The sequence below is a fragment of the Acinonyx jubatus genome, chromosome A3 (genome assembly GCF_027475565.1).
Source record: "Acinonyx jubatus isolate Ajub_Pintada_27869175 chromosome A3, VMU_Ajub_asm_v1.0, whole genome shotgun sequence".
Taxonomy (NCBI): Eukaryota; Metazoa; Chordata; class Mammalia; order Carnivora; family Felidae; genus Acinonyx; species Acinonyx jubatus.
The window spans coordinates 58,816,033-58,840,356 of NC_069388.1; the positions used below are offsets into that span (position 1 = coordinate 58,816,033).

Below are 24,324 nucleotides of genomic sequence, written 5' to 3' on the forward strand. Positions count from 1 at the left end.
CAATACTGATACATCATTATTACCTAAATAATACTTTATTCAGATTTATTTAGTTTTTATCTAACATCCCTTTTCTGTTCTAGGGTCCCATGTAGGATACCGTACGTTTAGTGTCATGTCTCCTTAGGCTTGTCTAAACTGTGAGAGTTCCTCAGACTACCCTTATTTTTGATAACCTTGACAGTTCTGAGAAACACTAGTCCAGCATTTGTAGGAAACCCTCAGTTTGGGTTTGTCTGATCTCTTTCTCATCATTAAACTGAAGTTATGGATTTAGAGGAGGAAGATCCCAGAGGGAAAATGCCAGTTTTATCACATTGTATAAAGGGTACATACTATCAACATGACTTATCAGTGTTGATGTTGACCTTAATCATTTCACTGGAGTGGTGTTTGCCAGGTTTCTTCCCTGTAAAATTATTTTTTCTCCCCCTCCTCAATATTGTACTTTTGGGAGAGAAGTCCCTGTGTGCAGCCCACACTTAAGAAGTAGGAATTTAAGCTCCACCTCCTTGAGGGCATATTAACTACATAATTTAATTCTTATACACAGAAGATTTATCTGCTCTTCTCCATTTATCTTTTTCAGTCATTTTTTAATAATCAGTGTGGAATCATGGATATTTATCTCATACTTTGAGTTATAATCCAACACTACTTTGTTGTTCCAGCTCTGGCTATTAGGAACTCTTCCAATTGGCCCCTGTGTCCCTTTGACATACCTCCATCATTGTGTTTTTGCCCATGTTTTATTGAGTTTTCTTTTCATTACTGAGTTGTAAACGTTCTTTATTTTGGTCATATGTCTTCTATCTGATATATGTTTTATAAGTATTTTCTCCCAGATTGTGGTTTCTCTTTCTCTTCTTCTTTTGGTAACAGCTTTATTGATATATAACTCATACACCATACAATTTGCTCATTAAACATGTACAATTTTTAATATATTCAGAATTATGTAACTATCATCACAATTTTTGAACATTTTCATTATTCCCAAAAGAAACCTTGTACCCTTTATCTCTTCATTTTTTCCAATGTCTTTTGAAGAAGGAAAGCTTTAATTTTAACCAAGGAAGTTATATTTTTCTCTTGAAGCTTGTGCTTTTTGTGTCTTAGTTAAGAAATATTTGCCTCATCTAAGGGTCATTATGATTTTCACTTATGTTCTTAGAAATTATGTATTTTAGCCCTTACATTTAGGTCTAAGATCGTTTTTGAGACAATTTATGAGGTGTGAGGCAAGGCTCAGGTTTATCTGTTTGTATATGGATATGCAGCTGTTCTAACACCATTTTTGAAAAGATTCTTTTCTTCCTTAAATTACCTTTTAACAAATTACCTTACCTTCCTGGGGCATCTGGGTGGCTCATCAGTTGAGCATCCGACTCTTGGTTTTGGCTCAGGTCATGATCTCACAGGTTGTGGGATCAGCCCCGCATTGGGCTCTGTGCTGACAGCATGGATCATGCTTGGGATTCTCTCTCTCTTTCTCTCTCTCTCTCTCTCTCTCTCTGCCCTTCCCCAACTTGTGCATTCACTGTCTCTTAACCCCTCTCAAAATAAATAAATAAACCTAAAACTTTATCTCACCTTCCTAAAACACAAATTGACAATTTATATGCCAGTCTAGTTATTAACCATCATTTAAAATTTTTTGTTAATATTGTAAAATGCCTAAAAACATACAACCTACCAAGACTGAATCATGAGGAAGTAGAATATCTGAACAGACCAATAACAAGTAAGGAGATTGAATCAATGATCAAAATCTCCCAACAAACAAAGATGGCTTCAATGGTAATTTTTACCAAACATTTAAATAAGAATTAATGCCAATCTTTCTCATTCTCCTTCAGAAAAAATGGAGAGGAGGGTCCAGTACCAAACTCATTTTACAAAGCCAGCGTTACCCTGATACCAAAGCCAGATTACAAGGACACTACAAGAAAAGAAAATTACAGGTCAATATCCCTGATGAACATAGGTGCAAAAATCCTCAACAAAATATTAGCAAACCTAATTCAACAGTACATGAAGAGGATCACACACCATGATCAAGTGGGATTTTATCCCTGGGATACAGGGATAGTTCAACATACATATATCAATAAATGTGACATGCTACATTAATACAGTGAAGAGTAAAGATCATATGATCATCCCAATAGATGCAGAAAAAGCATTTGACAAAATTCAACATTTTTTCATGATAAAAACTCTCAACAAATTAGGTATAGAAGAAATGTATCTCAACATAATGAGGGCCGTATATGACAACCCCATGGCTAACACTATACTCAATAGTGAAAAAAAGCTGAAAGCTTTACCTCTAAGATTAGGAACAGGACAAGGATACCTACCCTTGCCACTTCTATTCAACACTGTACTGAAAGTCCTAGCCAGAGTAATTAGGCAAGAAAAATAAATATATTTCCAATTCTGGAACCCCAAACCTTATTGTTTTTATTGTAAGGACTTCCTTTCCTGATGAGTGGAGAAGAAAGGGGCCAAACTCTATCTACAGGCAACTATATTCTGGTTATAGATCTTCAATTTTTGCAAAAATAAAATGCCACTGTAGGCCAAAGCTTTACCAGGTGTCCTGAATTAGGGAACAGAAGGCAAAAGTGATAGGAGGTTGTGAGCTGTACCTAACATTTATGTGTTTATATGAATTTGGTTGTGTGGATTTTCTGTAGTAAGTTTGTGACCACAGCTATTTGTCATGCTGACTTGTCTTGCCTAAGTTGTTTTTATTTATTATTTTTAATCTATTTGTTACTGTGGCTGCATGGGATTTAAAGAGTTGCTAAAGACAGTCAAGATTACTAACCAGTCAAGAGATAAAATCATTAGCCAAAAGTAATAGACAGATGAATATGAAGTAAAAATTTTGGGAAAAAGTTTTATAAGACCACATAACTTTCAGGGCACCTGGATGGCTCAGTCCGTTAAGCATCTGACTCTTAGTTTTGGCTCAGGTTGCGATCTCACAGTCATGGGATCAAGTCCTGCATTGGGCTCCACGCTGAGCATGGAGCCTGCCTGGGATTCTCTCTCTCCCTCTCTCTCTGCCCCTTCCCCACTTGCAGGTACATGCATGCTCTCTCAAAATAAATACATAAACATTAACCAAAAAACCACATAACTTTCTCCACTGACACTAATTCCTGTGACCACATGCATCAGGAACTCCTTTGCTGGCTGATTTGTAGACATAACCAAATAGCAGTATAGATTTGCAGATTATTGTAAATCACTCAATATATGCCAGTCTACTCCTACTACAGGTTTTACATTTTTTAGGGTTATATTTATAATTTATATAACTACATTTAGAGAACTTAAGTGTTTGGCAAATGTTTCTACTGCCTGACTTCCTTTGGGTTCTCTCTAAACTATTCGTCAAATTGTTTAAATATGCTTTGTTACTTTAAAAAGACTTTTATGTGTCAGATACAAAAACAACTTTAGCATTTAAAATATATCCACCAGACCCTGACCATTTGAGGTAATACTGATTTTTACATATGAGTTAATACTGTTCATCCAATAATCATGTACTGGGGTCTCACTATAACCATAAGACACTGTATAAAGCTGTTAAGTTGAATGAAGTTAGTTTTGAATTCATTTGAAACCCCAGGGATTGCCATTATAAATTTGTAATTATCTATGTGTTTGTACATTTTGTAAATTTTACCAAACTTTGGAATTAGTTTATGAGACAAGTTGTGAGCTATAATACAACCAATGGGCTTCAGGTTGCTTTTCCATCTTATGGATTGAAATATTTATCACAAGTTCTTTCCTTGACTTCCAGTCACAGATCTGTAATGGTAGTCAGTCACTGTGTTAGGTGCAATTGGTCTGTCCTTGGACAAATACTGGAAAGTGTACTGTAACATAAACTCTGCTTCTGTGATTGAATAAACTCATTTTTCCGGTGGTGGGTGCTTTGGGTTATGCAGTGGGCATATCATCTGTTGTTGACAATGTAAATGATGGCTTTGTAAATGTCATTTTAAAAGTTAGCCTGAAATTTTAGATCTCTGGCCTATTGTGGGGCAGGCTAAGTTTTGCTGCTCTTAATCTTCTTATAACTGCTTTCTCAATAACCACGCTTGTGGTAATAACCAACTGACTGTCCTCCATTTGTTCATAGTTTTCCGAACTCTGTGACTGTCACTGTGTCTTGTGCTTCTGGGAGAGTTTGCCTTTATGCAACTACTCTGTTCTTTGGAGTTTAAGGCACTTCTCCAAGAATCTCTTCGTGATGACACAAGGGAGCTACTTCTACCCTATACAAATATTGTTCATTTCTTAACCTTGAAAGGTCAACTCAGGTGTTCCCACACAAATATCAGAACAACAAAGGGTTGCCTGTAATAGCAATTGAGGCCAAAGGCCTGGTCCACGAAGTTGGTTTTGGACTATGGCCCTACCACATGCTATTGTATGACTTGGAAGAAGTTCCTCTTCTACAAAATGGGGATAATAGTAGAATCCGCTTTGTAAAATTGTGATAATTGAATGATATGATGAGTAAAGCACTTAGCACCATGCCTGGAAAACTGTGATACTCAATGAAATTAGCTATCAGTACTGAGACTGTGAGTGAGATCAGGCGGGATAAATCAATAAACCTAAAGCAAGATGTGTTCAACAAGTTATATATAGTCACCTCCATGTCCCTTTTTCTGGAACAGTTAACTTTTGATCTTCCTCACTGCATCATCTCCTGCTTCAGGAAGGGTGAAATGAATATTATGGTTTGAGGTATAATTCAAGAAGCTGTAAACACCAAGAAATTTAACAGGAAAAAAAAAGTACTCAAGTAGGAAAAAGAAACATGTTTTGGAAACCATTGGGTTGAAGTAGAAAATGCAAGCAGGGTGATTTTTTTTTTTTTAACCTGCTGTAGGGCCATATGGTTGCTGAATGTGTTGATGCTGGTTTTAAGATTCTCGAGTATTTTAAACTTGACATGTTATTTTTTTAATGATTTCAAACATCATTTCTTTCAGAGCCTTTTCCCAATGTTGCCGTAATATTGAACAGATGGCTCGGCAGCATTTACATTTGCATTTTGCAATACTGCCATGTTATTTGCACAATTTCTTATCAAAAACCTGTGATTCTTTCTCTACCTTTTCAGAATGGCTGCAATGCAACTGTAAATAGGTTCTTCCTAGAGTCTTGGGGATGTAGGAGACATTGGGATTGCATATTGCTTCTTCTTTTCAATTTTATGTTGTTATATTTTGGGGTTTTATACCTACTGTTACTAGGATTCTCTCTCATCTTAAACAGCCCCTTTCTTCCAAATGACCAGAAGTCCTCATTATACCTTTGTGAGATGAGCAAAAATGAGGTAATGTTAGTGCTAAAAGGAATCTTGAAGGTTATACCAGCCCTTTCACATCTCCCTGTTTACTGTTCTAGCAATTGCTTGTCACTGTCCAAATTCATCCTGTTTATTTATTTGTCATCCAGCTCTACCATAAAATGTGAGCTCCACCAGAGCTGGGTCCCTCTCTATTTTGTTTACCACCTTATCCCCAGCACTGGCACTGATGCCCAGTATTGGGCCTAGCTTTGATGCCCAGTAATCATCCGTGAATGAATGAATGAGCTAATGAAGTAGTTAATAAGTAATTTTCTAGATGCTGAAATTCTTTCACAAGCAGAATATGAGTTCCCTGACATATAATTGCTTTCTCTCATCTTTTTACTTTTATTTTACTTAGCTATATTTTTAAGAGGGCTTTTCCAGGAGTATTCTCTTGATAGTCTTTACTTCCTTGTTTTATACAGTTGTTGTTTTTTAATAAAAAATAAATATGTGCATATAAATAGATAGTCCCATAGGAGACTTTTTTTTCTTTGGGGGCACAATGGGATTAGTGCCAACATAAAGGCATTTTCTTGCTTAACAGATTGAAAAGACACAGGAAGCAGGAGAAGTTGTATTGATCAGAGCTGACTGTAGACCTTTCGTTTTAAAGGCATGTGATGATGAAAAATAAGCACACCAATATCTCTATTAAGATTCTTTGATTTTCTCTTTTTGATTGAGGACTGCTAGGGTGCCTCCTCGGCTCAGAGGTGGTTAATGCAGCAGGACATATTATGTCTGACTGCTGGCTTCCTGGTTCACATGTATCTGGGCTTGCCCTCGGTTATTGCTGTTCCCAGCCCATGACCTGCATTAAATATCTCTGTGACTTCAGGCTAGGAACTAGACTGAGAGTTGTTCTGTGTTAGCTTTGCACATAGAACAAATAGAGGAAAATTTTAATATGGAAGATTACACTATGCTATATCTAGAAAAGGATCATTTGCTCTAATTGTTGCGAAGTATTGGCAGGTTATTAGTCAGTAGAGTAACAAATTCTGTCTTTCAGCTCAGAGGTACAGTGAGAGGTGAAGAAACACTTTTATTGGTACAACCATGTGTCTAAAAAGCATTTTAGGCTTCATCAAGTAAGTCTTTATAGATATTAGAGTTTCTGTGAAAAGGGACAGGAGCTTCATCTCTGCTGAATGAAAACTTTGATTTTTCTAAAGCCAGAATTACAAAAGGATTTTAAAGGTGAGGGTTTTTGTACTGTGGGTTGATATTTCCCACTTCTGAAGCTAGATTTTGCCACAGGCAAGCCCATGAGAAGCCTCCAACAGTGCTCAGAGTAGGAGATAAAGTGCTATAGAGAACAAACTCCAGCCCAAATGCAGAAATGAAAAAAAAAATTATTATTTTTTTCTGGTCTTCACAATACACCAGATGTTTTTCATAAAACATTAATATAGGTAAGATTTGAGGAGACAGGGAGAGAACATAAAAGTCAGCAGCTGGAATGTAGTCCTTACCAATACGGTAGGATAAGTCCAGTGGAGGTATGGTATTTCATGGGCTCCCTATACTCACCACCAAACCTTGGAAAAATCTTACCTGTTTTAACATGAAGCTTTATTTGTGATGTATATCCTAAGACAAGGCTCTGCATTATAGGGTTAACTGTATAATAAATACTGCCTAAGGATAGTATTTTCCTCAATAATGAGTGTAACCCTTTGTTTGCTGTACCCTGTAGCGATGTAACCTTCCTGTCTGTGAAAATGAATACTAATTATCATTATAAACAGTTCTTCTCATTATGTTCCAATGGATGGCATCTTTTATAGCTTGCTAATTATAAGCACACAGAACTGAAGTGCTTGAAGTTAAATAATGTAAACAGGGTTGTAATAGATTTTCATGTTGAATTCTTTTATTGATTAATTGTTAATTAAAATTTCTCAAATCTCTACCCAATTAATCCATTTAATTTATTAGATACTGTAATAACTCTGATTCTATACTTACAGATTGTATTTATGGAATATTATTTTTATTCTCTTAAAAGGATTTCTTCATTAATCCTTCATACAGACTTATAGTGCTATGCTAAACCAGAAGGTATAGAAATTTACCATTCAACATGGTAACCAAAAATTGGTTAGAAATGACCATAAGGATAGTCTTAAAGTTAGAGAGAATCTCACACTTACAGGTGTGAGTTAACAACTAACTTCTGTTCAGAGAATCATTTAACTTCTGGTTGAACATGTAGTCACTCAAAAAAACATACCCATTCTCTTTGGATGGTCCTAATTGTGAAAAAGAACTTTCAGGAAGCTAAAATGACCCGTGCACTTTACTCCCATTGTTGCATACTCCCATGTCTGGAATGACCTAACATATGTTTAAACTCTTTTTTATAACAATGCCCTTTAAATATATAAGAGTCTAGTGTGACCCATTTAACTCTTCTCTTTTCGTGACAGATTCTTTTATTTAACTATTCCACAAAGGCTCAGACCCCTCATCAGTCTTGATGTCTTTTTCTAGACTCATGGAGCTTTCAACTCAGCAATGAAAGGAAACATTTAAACATAATACTAGAAGTAATGAGATTCTCATAGTGGAAGGAAAAAATACTACAGGTTTATAGGTAGGAAAGGAGGTAGGGGAAGGGGTTAACCTAGCCCAGCATTAAAACCTCTCTAGGTTGGTAGCTGTAACAGCATGTGCACCAGATGAGCAGATTATAAATATAATGCCCCATCCCACATCCCCATTCCCCTTACCCTGTTCTAGGTTTCCCCCATAACATTGCATTTTCTAGCATACTATATAATTTATTGATTTATTATTTTACTGTCTCCTTTCATTAGAATCTAAACTCCATGAGTGCAGGAATTTTTTTCTGCCATATACAGTTATGAATTCCTAGCATCTAGAACATGCTAGACGCATAAAAATATTTACTCAACAGTATTTATTCCTTAGGTATGGCTATTCAGTTATCTACCAGTCCATCTAACTATACTGGCAACCAATTCTTATGTTTCCATCTCACCTACTGGGAGCTCTTGTAAGACCTTGACAGATGCCTTGCAGAATCCAGATACATTATATTTAAGACCAAGGAAAATTGTAGAAATAACATCATCTGGTCTTCGTGAACTCACATTGGCTTCTGGTAATCATAGTTTTCTTTTCTAAGTATGGAAATGCTCTCTTTATGATTCTAAAATAAAATAATTATTCATAATTATTTAATGTTCAGCTCTCATGTGGAAAGAACCCTGCTCAATGCCCTGTATAAATGTATTGGCTCATATTTGGTATGTGCTGTTATCATCCCTGTTTTACGAATGAAATCCATGAAGTCTAGAGAAGTTAGGTAACTTCTGCGGAACAAGTGTAAAGTGGTTTAAAGCATTCTCGTAGTATTCCCACCTAACTGGCACTTAAACTCTGTCTTAGTTTGTTCTACTCCTTATCACTTTGAAGATCATTCTTGATGTGGAAGCAGAAAAAAGATAGAAGTTGAATTATGTTTTTTTCTGGCATCTGTTGATGTGCTATTTCACACAACCCCATCTACCTAAGCAGTCACCGCCCCTTTTTTTTTTTAATTACTCAAGGATAATTGATGAACAATGTTATATTAGTTTCAGGTGTGCAGCATACTGATTCAACAGTTCTATACATTCCTGAGTGCTCACCACAATAAGTGTGGTCACCATCTGTCGCCACCTGTTCTTACTCTTTACACTGCCTTACAGGTTTTTCAAGTCCCTCTCTGGTTGCATGTTTCATTAAATAGTCTGTATCTTTTATTCCTTTATGATTGTTAAGTTTTGGGGTGTTCTTTTTTTGTAGCCTAAAGGAAAGTGGTTTCTAAATATCATCCACCTTCCCAGTGTTAGAGATCAAGTCCATAATCAAACATGGCACTTTATGTATTGGCATGGTGTTAGAAAGGAGGGTTTAACTGAATGATTTGTTTCTTTTTGCTTTTCCTGTAGGCCTTTCAGCTATAGTGTTAGATAGAAAGTAACCTTGACAAATTTTCATTTATACTTGCTGACTTAATCTGACTGCTCTTGTTGGTATTTGTGACAAAATGATCATTTTTTATTAAATTGCTAAGTTGTTCCAACATAATCTTGAGTGTGTTTTAATTAGATTTCAAGCCTTTATGTTATATATTTTATATTTATATTTTATATAATAATTATATAAAATATAATATAATATATTATAAATTATAAATATAAATTATATTGTATATTATATAATATATTATAATTTTATTATTTTATTATATTATTTATTTATATTATGTAATATTATATATAATATATATAATTATATAATATAATATTACATTATATTATTTATATTGTATATTTTATATTTATATATTTTTTATAAATATGTATATATTTTATACACACACACATACATACTGTTAAATTTTTCTTTGTTCAAAAGAGAGATTATTGGTACAGAAATTTGCCTTACAGATCAATTTCAGACTCTAACAATCTACTGAGAAAAGCCAAAGAAACCAAAGGTTTTTAAATCAAAAAGTGACCTAAGCAACATAGTCTTGTTCTCAATGTTTCCCAGTATCTGAAGGATCTCACACATGGTGTTAGCTAACATTGAAGAGGGAACATATGCATTCTCTCCAAACAGAATCGTGTCATAATGATCTCAGCATATTTAAAATGTGGTATTTATTTCTTATTGAAATTTTTGTTTTTGAAAACTTTTGTTTTTCTCCCTCTGGATTACAACTCCAAGAGGCTGTGCTACCAGTGAGAGTGTGAAGATACAGAGAGATTGCCTTCTTACTGGGCTTTACACAGAAGCTTTGGAATAGGGATAGAAAACAGTTTGCCATCTTTTTGGTAGGGTCACAGGAACTGACGTGTCTCTTCTCTTCCTGAATTGCTCAGCAAGGACCTGGAGAGAATGCTTTATCTGGTGATGTTTTATTTGGAAATTCAGGAGTCAATCGGCATTTCCAGGGGCCTTCTGAGCCCTGCCCTGATAGCAGAAAGGCAGATGTGTGGATTAATACCCAGGTTCAGCCCCAGGTACGCCAAGTTCCACAGGCGAATAAACTCACTCTGTCTTACCTTGGGGCACAAATACAGGTTTTGAAGGAACTGAGTATTTTCTAGGAGTGGAAGGGAAAAGATAAAACCCATTGCCATTATGACAGATCTCCTTCCAATAGCCTGCAAATATTTTCCAAGACTAACAGTTAAAGCCACATTAGCAGAATACAGAATAAAAATGCTGTAAATTCACGCAAGTGAAAAAAGAAAATCTTTTTTTTTTAATTTTTTTTTCAACGTTTTTTATTTATTTTTGGGACAGAGAGAGACAGAGCATGAACGGGGGAGGGGCAGAGAGAGAGGGAGACACAGAATCGGAAACAAGCTCCAGGCTCCGAGCGATCAGCCCAGAGCCTGACGCAGGGCTCGAACTCACGGACCGCTAGATCGTGACCTGGCTGAAGTCAGACGCTTAACCGACTGCGCCACCCAGGCGCCCAAAAGAAAATCTTTAAGTATGGCATTGTAGGTAGATTTTTTCTGAAAAATATAAAACTTTGAGTATTAAAAATTCCTCACCAGCCAATAGAAATATGTACCAGTTTCTCACTCATGCTTTTCAATGCTGCCTGCTCCCACCTCTCAGGTCAGCCTCATTTTCAGATGGATTTCTTCATTCAGCTTTTATTTACAGCATATCTCCTCAGACAGCATACACAGAAGCAGTTGATGTCAAGCACAGAAGTAATGAACTTTATTCTGGGGGTCAGCCAGACCTGAGACCTTGGGTAAAGGTGAGATGATCATGGAGAAAGATTCATGAAGAAACGTGACATATTAAGAGTTACTTGTGAATCTGTCCTTTATTCAAGTACATAAGTAAACTTAATAGAATGTGCCAAACAGAATATTGTTAAATACATAAGGCCACTTCTGCCACTTACAGTAGTCCATAAGTATCTTTCATTGGCTAATTTCTTCAGCCATATCATATTACTCTCCATCTTATAAGCTTTTGTGTTCAGAATTCCATGATTGGAAAAGAAAACCATGTTCCAACCATAAATGACAGTCAAATGTGTCTTCTCCTGTATGTTTTCCTCCATCATTTAAGAAAACAAAAGAGAGGCGCCTGGGTGGCTCAGTTGGTTAAGCATCAATTTTGACTCAGGTCACGATCTCACGGTTCATGGGTTCAAGCCCCACCTCGGGCTCTGCTCTGACAGCTAGGAGCTGGGAGCGTGCTTCAGATTCTGTGTCTACCTCTCTCTGTCTGTCCCTCTCTCATTTATGCGCTCTCTCTCTCTCTCTCTCAAAAATAAATATTTTTTTTTAAAAAGGAGAACAGATATGTTATAGGGATGCCCTATCAGCAAACCTTCTTCTACCTACAGAAAACACATGGTTTGTTATTAGATTATATAGATAGGGTACAGGACAAGATTCAGAAAAATGTTGAAAAGGAAATGGCACATTTCCGAAATCTCACTGAAGTCTGCCTATTGTGTGAGGGTTAATAACGTCAGCACTGTCACTTGCCTGTGCCTGTGTGGTCTTCCTCTCGCTCAGAGTAATGACTGCACAATTTTAGATGAAAGAACACAGAGGTCTTGAAGTGTTCTTGTCAATGTCAGATTATAAGTGGAAAGCACGTGTTCACTACTACTGTTATGTGGTTTCTTTACCCAGCTTTGACAGGACAGTGGAAGACAGCTTTGCTATACACTATTCAGGCACTTTATTGAGACATGACCCTGTGGAAAAGCACTCAATATCAATCAGTGATCAAGATGTAAAACTACCGTCTCTGGTTCTGATCTCTTTATGCCATCAATAGATATTTGACAAGGTCAGTGCACTGACCATTTAACTTTCTGAAGACGAAATGCACGTTTAACTACAAGCTTTGATTGAGGTTACTAATTTTCATTATAAAAATAATATCATAATTGAAAGACCTTGTCCTATGTCTAAGAATTTGATAGAAAATCAATTATTAACTCTTTAATCATACTGCCTGTTGATAGGAGCCTAATACAGATACCAGTATGGAGATTAGGGAAGTCACATAACTTGCTAATGGTTTTTGCAGTAATGTGTATAAGCTTAATTTTAATGAAGTAAATACATGTTGATGTTCTAAGAATTTGTCTTTAAGATAACTCTGGCAATTTATTTGGGAGGGGTGAGACAGGTGAAGCAAAGACATCCCTTTGTAATGTAGATGACCAGCCCTGTTACTTATAAAGTATGACACTTTAATTTTTAAGAGTCTCTTTTAAAAAATATATTGCCCTTTTATTTATTACTTCATTCAACAAACATCATCAAGCACCTACTACACATTGTACAAAGTACTCTGCTGGGAACTGGTCATAAACACATAAATGAGAGATACCATATCCACTGTAAAATCTACTTATTTATCAACAGTTTCCTCATTCTGTTCTTTTCAGTTAAGTAAAGTATTTGTTAGTACAATATAATCATATTTAAAAAGCTAATGTGGGGGCATCTGGGTGGCTCAGTCAGTTAAACATCCTACTCTTGATTTTGGCTCAGGTCATGATCTCACAGTTCGTGAGATCCAGTCCTGGGTAGGGCTCTGCACTGATAGTGCGGACCCTGCGCAGGGTTCTCTCTTTCCCTCTCTCTCTGTCCCGCCCCTCCCTCTCTCTCTCAAAATAAATAAATAAACTTTAAAAAATAAATAAATAAATAAATAAATAAATAAATAAATAGCTAATGTGAAGGGGAATGGGGAGAAACTGCTTAGTTGGGTACAGCATTTTACTTTGTACTGATAGAAATGTTTTGGAATTAGAGGTGATTGTGATTCACAATATTGTGTACTAGATGTATATACTAAATGCCACCAAATTGTATACTGTAATGTAGTTGATTTTATGTTATGTGACTTTCATCTCAATTTTCTTAAGTTTAATGCAGTTTGTGGTTTGTTTCTCTTGATATATTTATTTGGCTTTGTATTGGGTATTAGATTTGAGAGGTCTAGCTTGGTCCCTTTCAGGTCTTTTTTGTAAATTTTAGAATTCTGAAGATTTTTCTTATGGGTTTTAAACATTTCTTTGAAGGTTCTTCCTCATTTATTTTTCTTGATATTGTGGATGGGATTTTTTTCATACTGCTACACAGAAGAGCTATTGAGCTCCTTAGTTTATATCCAGCACTTTTTTTAAAGTTTGTTTGTTTGTTTGTTTGTTTGTTTATTTATTTATTTATTTATTTTGAGACAGAGAGAGAGAGCAAGAGAGCAAGCGAGCACACTGGGGAGGGGCAGAGAGAAAGAGAGAGAGAGAATCCCAAGCAGACTCCATGCTGTCAGCGTAGAGCTCAACTTGGGGCTGGATCTCACCAGCCATGCAATCATGTCCTGAACCGAAATCAGGAGTTGGCTGTTTAATTGACTGAGCCACCCAGGCGCCCCTGTACCCAATACTTTTTAACTTCCCTTTTTAATAAGATTCCCAGTAAACTCTTTTGGATTTTTCTAAGTATATGATCAAACATCTATAGGTGGAGATAATCCCAGTTTTACATATTTTCCTTACTGATACAGTACTTTAAAAGGGCCCTAATATTAAATATTAAACTGTTTTGCATTCCCCAGAATCCCACTAATTATTGTGACATTTTATTGAATTATATTTACTAATAATCTGTTGAGAATTTTATATTTATCTTCATAAGAGATATTGATTATTCTCATATATTAGGTTTTTATACTAATTTAATAAAATCACTCATAACTTTACATTACTGTCTACTCTGGAAAAGAAAATATATGGAATTAGTTTCCCTTGGAAGTTGGAAATACTTCACTTTAAAACTATCTGATTTGAAGCCATATTTGAAGATAATTTTAAATTTAATCTGCATTCTCAGGGTTATAAGTCCAGTCTCTTTTCTTTATTTAAACCCTTTTTTTCCCCGGAAAGTTGCTAATTTCATCAAAAATTTTCAGTTTTAGTATTGTATTCTTTTTTAATATCAATATCAATATCTTCTTATAATCCCTTCCATATATTTTATCTTCTTCTTATATCAAATTATGTTTATTTGGGCTTTCTTTTTATTTATTCATTTTTTAAATGTTTTAAGCAAGGGAGGGGCAGAGAGAGAGGGAGACAAAGAATCTGAGGCAGGCTCCAGGCTCTGAGCTGTCAGCACAGAGCCTGACCCGGGGCTTGAACTCACAGACAACGAGATCATGACCTGAGCCAAAGTTGGAAGCTCAACCGACTGAGCCACCCAGGCGCCCCCTGGGCTTTCTTTTTATTGAACAGATTTTTAAGTGACTTTCTATTATTGTTTGGGTGGTATGTTTTATTTTTGTTTCAATAAATTATATTCTGGCTTTGTAAACTCTACTGATTTTTCATGTTATAAATATTTCATTGGTTTTCCCTATGTGTTATTTTCTCCCTTTTATATCTCTCTTGATTTTAAATTTTTAATTGATTGCCTAGCACCTAAATTTTCTCTCAAAACATAGTGTAATTTTGTTAGTGTGTGAATTTTTCTCTAAGAATATTTTGGGGTATCCCATAATTTTGTTTGGCAGTATTTTAATATTATTTTTCTGTAACTATAAAGACTTATTTATAAGTGTGTGATATTTGTTTTATTCTAAGAATTCTAGAAGGTTTTTATGTCTATACAGTGTTTAATTTATAGCTTCATTGTTTTTATTTTAATTTTTTTTTTGCATTTATTTATTTTTGAGACAGAGAGAGACAGAGCATGAACGGGGGAGGGTCAGAGAGAGGGAGACACAGAATCTGAAACAGGTTCCAGGTTCTGAGCTGTCAGCACAGAGTCTGATGCGGGGCTCAAACTCACGGACTGCTAGATCATGACCCGAGCCGAATTTGGATGCCCAACCGACTGAGCCACCCAGGCGCCCCTATAGCTTCATTGTTTTGATAACTTGTGGTTAAAGAGTCTGGGCTATAAAACAACTACTTTTTTGGAATTTTTTTCATCCTATCGTAGCTCAATATATGACTACTACAGCAATTGCCGCTTTGGTAACTGTCTCATGTGTGCTTGAAACACTGGGATTCCTGTCTAAGTTCACAGTACCTAACAATTCAGCCTTATTCATTTTAGTTAATTTTTAAATTTTTCTATCCCTTTATATAGTTTCTTTTGGAGGAGGATACAGCATCCTTTGTCTATTTAGGAATAAGGGTGGATTAAACACTTCCAACCATAATAATTCTATTTCTCTGCCTTTTTCCTAGCATACCTTATTTTGATGCTCTGTTACTGCCTGGGCTATTTTTTTCCTCATTCTGTATTGTGCTCTTCAGTTATTTTATTTTATTTTATTTTATTTTATTTTATTTTATTTTATTTTCTATGAACCATCCTTTAGTTGATATTAGTATTGCCACCATCAGCCCTCACTTTGTTTGCATTTTTATATATACCTTTGTACATCTTTCTTTTCTTATTTCTCTTTTTGCTTATATTTCCTCTCAGTATATAAATGTCTCAATGATGGTGTAACAGTAGAATCAGAGAGGAAGGGATGGATGTGAGTGGCAGAGCAAAAGAGCAGATTCAGGAGATAAAAAGGGACTGAAGAGGGATGAAGTGGGTTTTTAGCGTGGGTGGGAGCAGAGTGTAGCCCTCAAAAGGGAAGGAGTTAGGTTGGGTGTAAGACAGGTTAAATTCGAAAGAGAACTGGCCAGCTGCCTCCCTGTCCGCATGTGACACTGGCCTCAGGTGAGGCTGGGTTACAGCCAGTGGATGAGCTTCCCATAGAATTATGATGATCCCTGAATTCGAGCTTACATCCTCGCCACTGCTTTGGTGGCATGGATGGCACACACCTAATTTCTTTGTAACTTAGTTTTTCTGTAAATCAAGAATAGTAAGGCTTATTTAAAAATACTTCTGTAGAAGTATTGAAGAGTGTGCATGTGATAAACAATTTCTAAATGCTTGAGGGCCTTTTGAGTGCTTGCAGACAAGCAAAGGCATCGTGACTTTAAAGTAGCTTTATTTTAGAATGAAAGTTCCATCTTAAATATGTCTGATGAAGAGTTAAACTATTTTTGAAAATAGGACGTGTGCAGCTTCATCTATGCAGCGAAATGCCATTTCCCACTGATTTGATCGAGCCTTTTCTCCTTAAGCCTTGCTTGCTTCTTCCAGGGCTCTGTGCTTGGCATGGTAATTAGGGACTTCTGCTCTCACTGATAGGATGCTCCTGGCTATTTCTCCAGCTCTACTTTCCCACAGCTTAGCTCCTTACATTTCCCTGGCAGAGTGTGTGGTGTGTATTTTTAAGTGGTAGGATTTGAGGAAAGCAGTTCTGTGAAAAAGGAACGTGATAGACAAGGCTGTAGAGCAGGAGAATCAGCTGGGGTTGCTAGCTTTTAATTGAAGTTTAGTTGGAGGTTCAGTGAGGTGAGACTATTATGACAGATTTCAAAATGTAATGATAGGAAATGGGGTGGGTTCATCAAAGTCGCAGTAAATACGGAGCAACAGCTCAGCAACTCAGCATGAAACAACAGCTACAAACCCTTAAAAAAAAAATAGAGAGTAATTAAAATGTGCATTGTGCAGTCCTTCTTCTCAGTGGGTACCTTTCCAGGGAAAGCAATAACTTTATTGTGAAAAATATAAACACAAATTTAGAGATGTAAATTACATGCATGTTTTAATCTGGTTCATAAACACTGAAAGTTTTGAAAACGTAAATATAATCAAAGTACCCAACTGCAGCTGAAACCAGATTTGAGAAAGACGTCAAGAAGGTGAAAGGCCCTCCAGTCTCCCCCAAACCCTCACCCTCTACTCACCCCAATCCTACCTGCTTACCCCCTTTCGTGTATTTGGAAAAGAAGAGGTGGGATTCTGTCCTTCAATTTCAGGGGACACAAAAGCTTGTCTCCAATCTGTCAATGTCACAGAAGGGTTTGTAGTTTTAACCCTTTCTGTCCACTTTCTCTTCTGTCTCTTCCCCCTTTGGTCTATGCATGTGATGTTGGAGGTTAGTAAGCCACAGAGTGACTAAGTGTTGGATAATGTGCAGCATGGGAATTTACCCAAATACTCTTCAGATTCTTTTATTTCTGTACTTCAAGCATGACAGTGACCTCAAATTGTACCAGTTTTAAGGATTGATCTTACAGAGACAGATGACATAGTAGAAAATGCGAAGAAATGGGTGTGGGTTCTATCTTGACTGCCCCTTCCTGCCAGAATGACTTTGGGCAAAGTCTTTCACTTCTCTGGGCCACAGTTTCTCCATCTGTTAAAATCACTGAGTTGGCCTAAAATGAGCTCTAAGGTTCCTCCCAACTTAAACTTTCTACAGTACTCTGCTTCACAGACCCACTCCAACCAAGATGGGATCCTAGAGATTCAGATTCAATGTGGTACTCTTCTTAGGTCCCTAGGTGTTTCTAGGAGTAATAAATGTTCCAGAGGAGGCCCAAGATTTCTGCCAGTGACTCTCCATACTGTCATTTAAGCCCAGGGCTTCCTGACACTGTTATTTGAAGTTGTTTGTCCTGACTTCAGTCCTGGTAATTTCTCAGCTTTAATAAGGGTCTTTCCTAGTAGGGAAAGACCTGATGTCTGTCCAGACCATCAAAACTCATGGTTGGAGCAGTCATTGGGAGGACCCAGTGTAATAATCTTACATACTCCATCTACAGGGATGAAGGACGTATTTGAACAGGCATCTGTACTGTATTTCTCTCTCAGTGAATTCCCTTTTTAGAATAGGATAGTAGAAATTTATAGGATTACAGGGAGAAATACCCATAAGGGCAACCTGTCATTTATATAAATCACTTGAAATGAAATTAAAGTGTGGTATTCAAGGGAATTGTAGTTTAAGGAATCAACCCAAAGTTTAATTTGAAGAATGTTTTTACTATGTTGTGTATCTGGGTGAGTCTACCAAGTGAACATGAAGTCAAGTTTTTCTTGATTGATCATTTTAAGGTGGAAAATAGAAAGTTACGTGAGAACTTAGCCTTTACTCTGCCAGTATGTTATGCAGTAGAAAAGAGTTGGGACTTAGAAGTAGAATAAGAGAAATGGTTGTAAGTTTGAAGACAGGTTTTCCAGTTGAGATCATTTATCCCCACTGCTGAATTCCAAAGGAGATTGTTCCAAACACCATTGAGCCTTGGCCGGACTGAGACTGCTCCCTACAGACTCTATGATGATTGCCTGAGGCTGCCCTGGAAAGGAAGTAGGTTTGGGGCAGGTTCAAACAAGAGCTCTTTGATCCAGTTGGATTGGAGTGTTAGAATGGTGAAGTTTCCAGAGCAGTCCTAGGATAAGGCACTGGGGAGGGAGTTATTAGATGTGTGTCACCAAACTGGAACTTTTGGGTAAACAGGAGGGATGCGTGTAGGAAAAGATAATGAAATATTATTAAAAGCATTTGGGTCTCCTAACCTGTCATGCTTTTTAAGACTATTTTTTCTTGATTTATAGTAATAGACATGTATGTTGTGTTCTTGCACTGTGAGCAACAGTGGCTGTGCCTTATGCTTTTTGTTATTAATCTTTTAGTGATGAACCAGCATGAAGTAATTTATACAAAGAGAATGTTCCTATTTTAACTAAAAATTACCAAATAACCCATAAGGAAATTAACCTTACCTAAAAGTTCTCAAACTATTAGATTAAAGACCTAAATATAAAAACTAACTGTAAAACTCTTAAAAATAACAGGGGTACATCTTTCCGAACCTTGGATTCAGCAGTGGTTTCTTATATATGACACCAAAAGCAAAGGAACAAAGGCAAGAAAGATAAAATGGACTTCATCAAAACTAAAAATTATGTACATCCATGAACTACCAAGAGAGTGAACATACACCCCATAGAATGCAAGAAAAGATGTGCAAATCATATATCTGATAAGGGTCAAGGATCCAGAATACATAAAGAACTCTTACAACAAACAATAGGAAGACACACACACACACACACACACACACGCACACAAACAGTTAAAAAGCGGGCAAAGGACATTTTTCCAAAGAAGATATGCAGATGACCAACATGCACATGTAAAGATGCTCAACACCAATAGTCATTAGGAAAATGCATATCAAACCTGTAATGAGATACCATTTTATACCCAGTAGGATGGGTCCTAACAAAAACAAAACAATGCAAAACCAGAAATAAACAAGTATTTGTGAGGAGTTGGAGAAATTAGAACCTTCATACATTGCTGGTGGGAATATAAAATAGTACAGCTAGTATGGAAAACAATTTGGCAGTTCCTCAACAAGCTAAGCGTAGGATTGCCATATGACCTACTAATTCAATTCCTAATTATATACCCCAAAAAACTGAAAGCAGACATTGAAACAAAAATTTGTTCATGGATGTTTATAGAAGTGATATCACAATAGCCAAAGTGGAAATATCAAAATGTCCATCAATTTACAAATAGATAAACAAAATGTGGTATATCCATACAGTGGAATATTATTTAGCCATAAAAAAGAATGAAGTATGATACATGCTATAACACAGAGGAACCAGGGCGCCTGGGTGGCTCAGTCGGCTGTGCATCTGACTCTAGATTTTGGCTCAGGTCATGATCTCATGGTTTGTGGGATTGAGCCCCACATCAGGCTCCACACTGACAGCATGGAGCCTGCTTGTGATTTTCTCTCTCCTTCTCTCTCTGCCCCTCCCCAGCCAAATAAATAAATTAAAAAAAAAAATGAGGAACCTTGAAAACATTATTCTAAGTGAAACCAGCCAGACATAAAAGACTACATATTTTATGATTCCATTTACATGAAATATCCAGACTAGAAGGATCCATCAAGACAGAAAGTAGTGGTTATCAGGGGCTGGGGAGAGAAGAATGGGGAGTTCCTGTTCAAGAGGCATGGGGACTCCATTCAGGGTTATGAAAACTTTTAGAACTAGATAGTGGTGGCATTGTGACTGTATTGAATGCCAGTAAATTATACACTTTAAAATGGTTTAAAACGGGGGCGCCTGGATGGCTCAGTCAGTTAAGCCTCAGACTTCAGCTCAGGTCATGATCTCACAGTTCGTGAGTTCAAGCACTGCGTCGGGCTCTGTGCTGACAGCTTAATGCCTGGAGCCTGCTCTGAGTTCTGTGTCTTCCTCTCTCTCTGCCCCTCCTCTGCTCATGCTCTGTCTGTCTGTCTCTCTCTCTCTCAAAAATAAATAAAAACTTTAAAAAATGGTTTAAAATGGCAAATTTCATATTTTGCATATTTTACCACATGCATGTATGTGTGCACACGCGCACGTGCACACACACACACACAGACACACACACACACAAGAAATTTCTAAACTTATATAAACCTTGTAGAAACCCTGGTAATGAAATACCTTTGACAAATGAACTCAGATTTGCCAACAGATTATATTTCAAGCACAGCTTTGGGACTGGGGAAAGTTTCTGGAAGTGAAAATGTACGTGATTCAGAGTCAGGAGTCCTATGTCTGGTCCAGGCACTGCTGTTATGTGGCAAGGGGCAAGTCATGTAAACTTTATGGGCCTCCATTAGGGGACCTGGACAAATTCTCTCAATCATGTGTGGGACCTTTTCAAGCTTCCCATATCTTCATTCACTCTGCCTCCTTACCCAGTATGAAGGGTAGAATATTTCAAACAGAATGCTCTTCCACCAGGTGAAGGGGGTGAGGTGGCACACACAGGGGTGGTTAGGGTACAAAGGTGTGCTCTTTGGCAAGCCTTTGCAATATTCCCAAATCTTGGAGTCAATTATGGTACTCCTCATATTTCTAAGACTACAGGAAGTAGGTTCATTCATTTCTTCATACAGTGTCCACTAGCCAACATTTACTGCGCATACTCAGGACAATGTGCAGCACAGCTGAAAGACCCAGAGCCCCTGAATTTGTGGAGTGTATGTTCTGTGGGGAGGAAGTATCATGAAATAGCTAGTTACTGAGTGTGATGAGTGCTCTGAAGAAGTAAATGCGGCTGAGGATGAGTACTCCAGGCTTAGCTACAGCTGCTCTGAGGAAGTCCTGGTTGACCTGCTATCTACAGGGCGACTTGGAATTAACCAGGAAACCCAGGAAGGGGCACATTTGCTTCCCTGATGGAGAGAGAACTGTGAAGAGGATGGGAGAGCGGGTTTGGAGAAGACTATGAAGACAGCCTCGTTCTAGAATGTCACGCTGAACTGTGGGCAGCCTTGTTGAATTAAAAGGCCAGGGGAAGTGGCTCCCTGAGACCACAGTGGGCACTTCTACCAGCAGATGCTGCTTTCATGTCCCCACCATACCACTTCCTGCGCTCTGAGCTATGGAACCAGCAGTAACCACACAGCATTTCTGGAACTTAAAATGCTCCCCAGTGTCGGCTCTGACCTGAAGCCACCATTCCTCAGAGTCCTTAACATCTCCACAGCACAGGGCAGTGTGGGTCACAGAACAAGTGGCTGTGGAGTATGACACCCAGCATGCTGTGCGAATGTTGAGAGGATATTTCTCCTTTTGGTCTTTCAGTTTTCTGCTCATCAAACCAGTAAATCTGGGCTTTGAGGATGGTGGAACTACCAGACTTTTACGTAAAAAGTGGGGACATACTTTTACTTAAGCCTTAGCAAGCCACTGGACTCGGCAAAGCCATTGCATGTATTTGGTAGGTGAACTGGTTCCACTTTTGCAGTGGAGGCCACATTTCCACACATTGGTAGAGCCCAAGGTGAAGAGCTCACACCTGTCTGTCGACTGCTATCCTCCCAGAAGCCTGCCCTGCCAAGCATGGCCATGACTGGAGGGCCCCGAGCTAAAACTCAGGTGTATGCAGTGCTCCTGGCTGACCTGTCCACTGTGCCACAGAGGCGGGGGGAGCAGTCAGAGCCATGACTCGTGCTGCCCCATAAAGGAAAGGAGCTCATCAGTAAGCCCCACTTCAGGTATCCCCGGTCCAAGCTCAAGTTTAGAAGCTTATGTGTCATCTTTTCTTTGTAACCATAAATCTGTGCTCTCAGGCCTAATTCTGTTGTGTTTTTCCCCCCCTTTGCTTTCAGGAGAGTAGATCTGGAGACACAAACAGCTGTGTTGAAGAAATAATTCGGGTAAGGAGATTTTTTTTTCTTTTTACAAATCTTACCAATTGGTTGGACTAGATCCCAAATAGAAGGAGGCATGTGGCTGTGTTGTCCAAGGAGCCTATTGTTTGCTTCTTGTTTGAGGTTTACCTTTTCTGAAGGCAATCATATAAGTTGTCCAAATGCCGCTTTACAAAAGCAATTCTTCTTTTAGAAATCTAGGAGTTACACATCAACCCAGTGCCTTTGTACAGGCTGAGGTGACACTGTATTAAAGTGATCAGCTGGGAGACAGAAGAACAGAGTTGAGATGAAAAATATGGTTGTGCTTACATTTGGATGCCCCCATTTGTCAGCCTACTATTTAAAAGCATCCTTTAATAGTCCTTACTTCCCAGTCAGGCAAGGGTTGCCTTGTTAGTTTTCTCCTAAACTTAATTAGAATCAGAAGCACTCTGACAAAGAGGTGATGCTCACTGTCTGAAAATTTATTTCCATATTGTTTTGCATCTTACCGTTTTTGCCTATTACGGTCTGACACTGTCCTTTTCATCATCATCATCATCATCATCATCATCATCATCTCTAGTAGATACCCTCCATGAACCAGTTTCACACCCAGATTCACTTAAGCTGGGCTCTCCTGCCATATTAGTGTTTTCTTGAGTATTCAAACTTGTAATCAGGATGTCATCTTCAACCCATATTTTTTCTTCACTCATATTTATTCAGGGGAGTGACCTAATAATTTACATTCTCAAAAAGCTGATATTACACTGGGAAAAACACCAAGACAAATTAGACCAGATGGGATGGCAATTCCCTATAAAGAAAAAACCTTTATTTTAATACGTTTCTAACTTTTGGACATCCTACACACTTTTTCTTGAATTGCTGATGAATGACAGTAATATAATTATTTGGTTTAAAAATTTACATTAATCATCACATTGTTTTCAGAGGCAGATTTTTTTCCTTCCTGGAAAGCATTATTTCATAAACCTTTTAACTCTCAAGTTAACCAAAATAATTAATTGAAGTTTGATCTGTTGAGTTCGTAATGATTTTTGTTTTTCTGGCAGAGATTAATATAGAAAACAGTTGTCAAAGTGGGTAGCTTCATTTCTGGCATTTAATATATGTTAAATAAAATACATATTGTATTTTATATCTGTATTATCTCTAACCTGGAGCTTTGTTTCAGATTAAACAACAAATAGTGTGAAGTGCTGATATACTTGTCCTATTTCTCTTTTGACATACTTTCACGTTTGGAATCCAAATATTCAGTGATAAAGCCATCTTCCTTTGATTGGTTATGGTATTTATGTCAGCAAAATGCTAATAGCAGTACACATCTCTCCTTTGATTTCACTATTTTTAAAATCCGACCCCTTCTTATCCTTTCTTATCTTTTCTGAGGTTATGGTAGAAATCTGTCATTTGACCTTTCTTTGCCGCGCTGCAAACAAGGCTTAAAGTGTGAATACAGGCTTGAGCAATTCACACACCAAAACGGTATAGTTTAGGTAACATAAAATTCACTTAAACTGAATGCTGCCGTCAAGAGGTTTAAGGCATTTTTTTTTTTCAGAAGAGGGCTGAAGAAAGCCTTATACCCCCTCATCCCACTCCTACTTCCTGATATTGCCCCTCATATTCCACTGGCACTGGCACTGCCACAGCCACAGCCTGCCTGGAATCAGTCATGGAACAAAAGGGAAAGTCTGGACAAACCAGATCATTGATTTGTAAGCATGTGCAAAGGGCAGTGGAGATGATGAACTCATCAGAAGATAGCTGAGCTCTCTTTAATGTTCTGATCTTCGAG

At 37.4% G+C, this 24,324-nt stretch overlaps 1 protein-coding gene across 10 annotated transcripts in view; it reads left to right on the top strand.

The window, feature by feature from the left end:
• AFF3 (ALF transcription elongation factor 3) overlaps window positions 1–24,324 on the top strand; it is a 568,021-nt gene that overhangs the window by 267,303 nt on the left and 276,394 nt on the right. For all 10 annotated transcript variants that reach the window (XM_053200457.1, XM_053200460.1, XM_053200461.1 and 7 more), the window contains one exon: window positions 22,473–22,520. In XM_053200457.1, coding sequence (XP_053056432.1) covers window positions 22,473–22,520 — 48 coding nt within the window. The remainder of the gene's footprint in view (window positions 1–22,472; window positions 22,521–24,324) is intronic.